At 42.1% G+C, this 3,906-nt stretch overlaps 1 protein-coding gene across 1 annotated transcript in view; it reads right to left on the reverse strand.

Annotated features, from left to right (window-relative positions):
• Nucleotides 1-2,407: 2,407 nt before the first annotated feature.
• Nucleotides 2,408-3,906, reverse strand: part of LOC113805690 (uncharacterized) — a 3,206-nt gene continuing 1,707 nt past the window's right edge. The window contains exons 3-5 of the mRNA XM_027356745.2: nucleotides 3,691-3,873; nucleotides 3,306-3,415; nucleotides 2,408-3,012 (exon numbers count right to left, since the gene is read on the reverse strand). Of these exons, the coding sequence (XP_027212546.2) occupies nucleotides 2,838-3,012; nucleotides 3,306-3,415; nucleotides 3,691-3,873 (468 nt within the window). The 3' untranslated portion in view covers nucleotides 2,408-2,837. The remainder of the gene's footprint in view (nucleotides 3,013-3,305; nucleotides 3,416-3,690; nucleotides 3,874-3,906) is intronic.

Below are 3,906 nucleotides of genomic sequence, written 5' to 3' on the forward strand. Positions count from 1 at the left end.
CGTGTATGCACATGTTGCAGCTGTTGCAGGTGTTCTCCCTTCCGCTTCTTTGCAACACCGTGTTCAACGCCAACGAGACGCACAGCAAGGCCGCAGACTGCATGGCTGACGTGACCGGAGAGACAGTGCTTAGAAGTAAGTGTTGGAGTGTGACTGTGAGTGTGATGACGAGAAAGATGACGGCGATGATGACGATGATGATAATGGTGTGAGAGTGAAGGTGATAGTAATGATGACGATATTGATAGTAATGACTACGATGATGATATTAATGATGATGATTATAGTAATGATGACATAAGTGATGGAATTAATGATAATGATCATGATGAGAGTGGTGATAACGATAATGACAATAATGATGGCGATAAAGACAATAGTAGTATGATATTAGTGATGATGATAATAGTAATGATGATAATAATGATGGCGATAATGATGATAGTAATAATAATGATGATAGCAATGATAATGATGAAATTATGATAATAATAATGATAATACTAGTAAGAGTGATTATGATAATAGTAATAATAATAACAATAATAATGATAATAATACGAAAAAGAGCAATAATAACAATAAAAATACGATAATAGTAATGATAATGCTAATCATAAAAAACAATGATAGTGATAACAATAACAATTAAAATAATGATAATAACAATAATAGTAATAACAATGATAATCGCATTAATAATAATGATGATAGTGATAACAATGGAAATAATGATAATAATAATAGTAGTAATGATAATAATAGTAACACTAATAATGATAATAATTGTCTTTATTATTGTTTTTATTATTATGATCATGTATATTATAATAGCTATGGTCCTGGCAAAGAGCCAGAATTTTGCTTCAACACTAAATTATTTATAATCCGCGTCCAAAACCCGCAGGGAAATCGCATCAATGTCTAAAAGGATGGACCGCCAGGACTGCAAACTGTAGAGCTTGATAAATATAACGAATATAAGATATCAGGATGCATGATACTTTCTTGTAACGTTTGTGTCTCAGGAACCAAAAGGAGTTTGGCTTGGTGGAGCAAGCTTTCGAATGTCTAATGGACGGACGCGTAAAAGCGCTTTTGTCTGCTATGGCCGCCCGGAGTCCGATATTGCTCGTAAACCGGTAAAATCGGGTGGGACCTTGTAAACCTTATAACTTAGGAACCATAAGGGAGTCGAGCGTTATTCGCCAATGCGTCTAAGAGCTTATTTGCTTTGTGCAGTGCATAGCATATCTTGGTCCTGGCCCCTTCATTGATCTTCAGTGACAATACTAGCTGGCCATCTCAAAACTTCAGGAAAACCCAGCCTCACATGCGCTCGATTGAGAGGTCTCCATGGGCTGTAAAACATGGTCATAGTTTAAGCTAAATGTCTATTACCCAATGGACAGTATCGAGCCTCGAAAAATAGTTCATAAGGTCTCTGTTGACTCACAACAACAAAATTTGCCGGAGCGACCATAGGTTTTGCGAGTGCATAATAATGATAATGATAATGATATGTGATGATAAAGACAGCTGAATATTGAAAAAATATTAATATAAAAACCACGAGTCTTATCTTCCGTCACCTGCTTAAATGTATCTTTTAAAGATACAATAAAACTGGAAGAGAGGCTCTTACAAAATCAAAGCACAGGTTAGCGTCCTGGTGTCGTGATGCCCACTGCCTGAAATCGAGTTTTCCTTGCCTTTATACAGTAAAGGAAACGCCTGATTCAGAAGGTTTGTTTTATGACATCTGCTTGCATTTATTTGAGAATCGATTTTTATTGTCTTTTGAGTAGCTTTCTTTGATTTTCTTTTATATGTTTGCTTATTTATTTACTGATTTGTTTCGTTTCAGGAGTCGGTTGTATGCTCTCTCTCTCTCTCTCTCTCTCTCTCTCTCTCTCTCTCTCTCTCTCTCTCTCTCTCTCTCTCTCTCTCTCTCTCTCTCTCTCTCTCTCTCCTCTCTCTCCCTCTCCCTCTCCCTCTCCCTCTCCCTCTCCCTCTCCCTCTCCCTCTCCCTCTCCTCTCTCTCTCTCTCTCTCTCTCTCTCTCTCTCTCTCTCTCTCTCTCTCTCTCTCTCTCTCTCTCTCTCTCTCTCTCTCTCTCTCTCTCTCTCTCTCTCTCTCTCTCTCTCTCTCTCTCTCTCTCTCTCTCTCTCTCTCCCTCTCTCTCTCTCTCTCTCTCTCTCTCTCTCTCTCTCTCTCTCTCTCTCTCTCTCTCTCTCTCTCTCTCTCTCTCTCTCTCTCTCTCTCTCTCTCTCTCTCTCTCTCTCTCTCTCTCTCTCTCTCTCTCTCTCTCTCTCTCTCTCTCTCTCTCTCTCTCTCTCTCTCTCTTTCTCTCTCTCTCTCTCTCTCTCTTACATTTGGAATTGTTTGATACGGGAAAAAAAGTTAAGTAAATTTCTATACTTTTATTCTGTATCTATTTCATTTTCTATTTCACCATCCCTCATCTTTATAACAATGCTTCCCTTCTTCCCATTTCGTGTTTTCTAATATTTCTGGGCAACAAAGATCTTGGGTAAATCATGCAGTCATTTTTTTTTAATTGTTTATGTAACAAGTCATTTAACACGCTGTCCAATGTAAACAAAGAAACATTAGTTACAGTGCATGGTATAACAAATTGCCGAAACAGGGCGAGGTATCACTGTACATGAGAAACTGTGTCCTAGACAAAATATCGTCGTTATTCTTTATAGTGCTGCAGAGCTTCTTTATTGAATTCCTCACTGATTTCATTGGCGTCGACGTTATCAAAGCATCTGTTCGCTCAGCTTGCAGAGAAAGAATAACCAATCAAGAGTAATGACTTCCCTCTCAGATTTAGTCGAGAGTGATAGCAGTGTTATTCGAGGAGTATTTCCTGTATTCATCCATGACCTGCTGCGCGGCGAAGGCGCAGAGCGGGTAGCTGGCGGCGCAGCTGTGGCCCTCCTGGCCGTGCCACGCTGCCTCGTCGTACGCGCCATACACGCTGCCGTCGCTCGGGCCGGCGCCTCTGCGGGACAGGTAGAATACGATAAGGGGAGAAATGCCTTGAAATGGGAAGAGAAGTGAGGGAAAATGAAGTGGAAAGGAATGCGGGGAGAGTACGAAGAATAAATATATCTTCGCTCGTTTCCGCCTCGCTATGGCATGAGTTATGCCATATGAGTTATGAGCTATGCAATGCGAGATGGGAGAAGAGAGAGGTAGCAATTTTATTAATATTCTTACATTTGCATATCACGTAAAATTAAAGTTTTGTTAACATCTCAATCCCTATCACATATCGCAGCAGCCCCGACTTACCGGTACGGCAGAAGGATCTGAATCTCGTCCTGGGCGAGCTCCCGCGGGTCCTTCTGCGCCAGCTCGCACACCAGGCGGAGGCCGCACTCGTCCTTGTCCTCGGCCGCGATCTGAAACGAAAAGAAAGGGAGAGAAAGGAATTGGAAAATAAATTCAATGGTCAGCCATATAAATCTACATTTTACTGGAAAATGAAATAATATTTTGTAGGAATTACTTTTTCCATCTCCTTCTAGTTGTCGATTGATCGCTCAAAACTGTTACCCGTCAGCCTATCTGTTCGTCTTGTTTCATCTCCCTTCTCTCCCCTTCTTCCTTTCCTCCCTCTCTCTTCCCCTGTACTGCTCGCGGAGACATCAACGCGCGCGTAAGTAGTGATCCTCACCTTGGCGTACATCTCCAGCACCTTTGCATCCTCCACGAACTCTGCAATGCTTCTACGACGTCTCCTCCCGTAGTAGGAGCCACCGCACCATCCGCAGGAGCCGCCGCACCCGCCGCAGCCACAGTTGTAGCAGCCGCCGCCGCCACCGTGGTGGTGCTGGTGGTGATGGCCGGCTATGTATCCCTGTGGAGAGAATTCATCAAGAGACTCCTGCGG

This window comes from Penaeus vannamei, chromosome 13, assembly GCF_042767895.1.
Source record: "Penaeus vannamei isolate JL-2024 chromosome 13, ASM4276789v1, whole genome shotgun sequence".
Taxonomy (NCBI): Eukaryota; Metazoa; Arthropoda; class Malacostraca; order Decapoda; family Penaeidae; genus Penaeus; species Penaeus vannamei.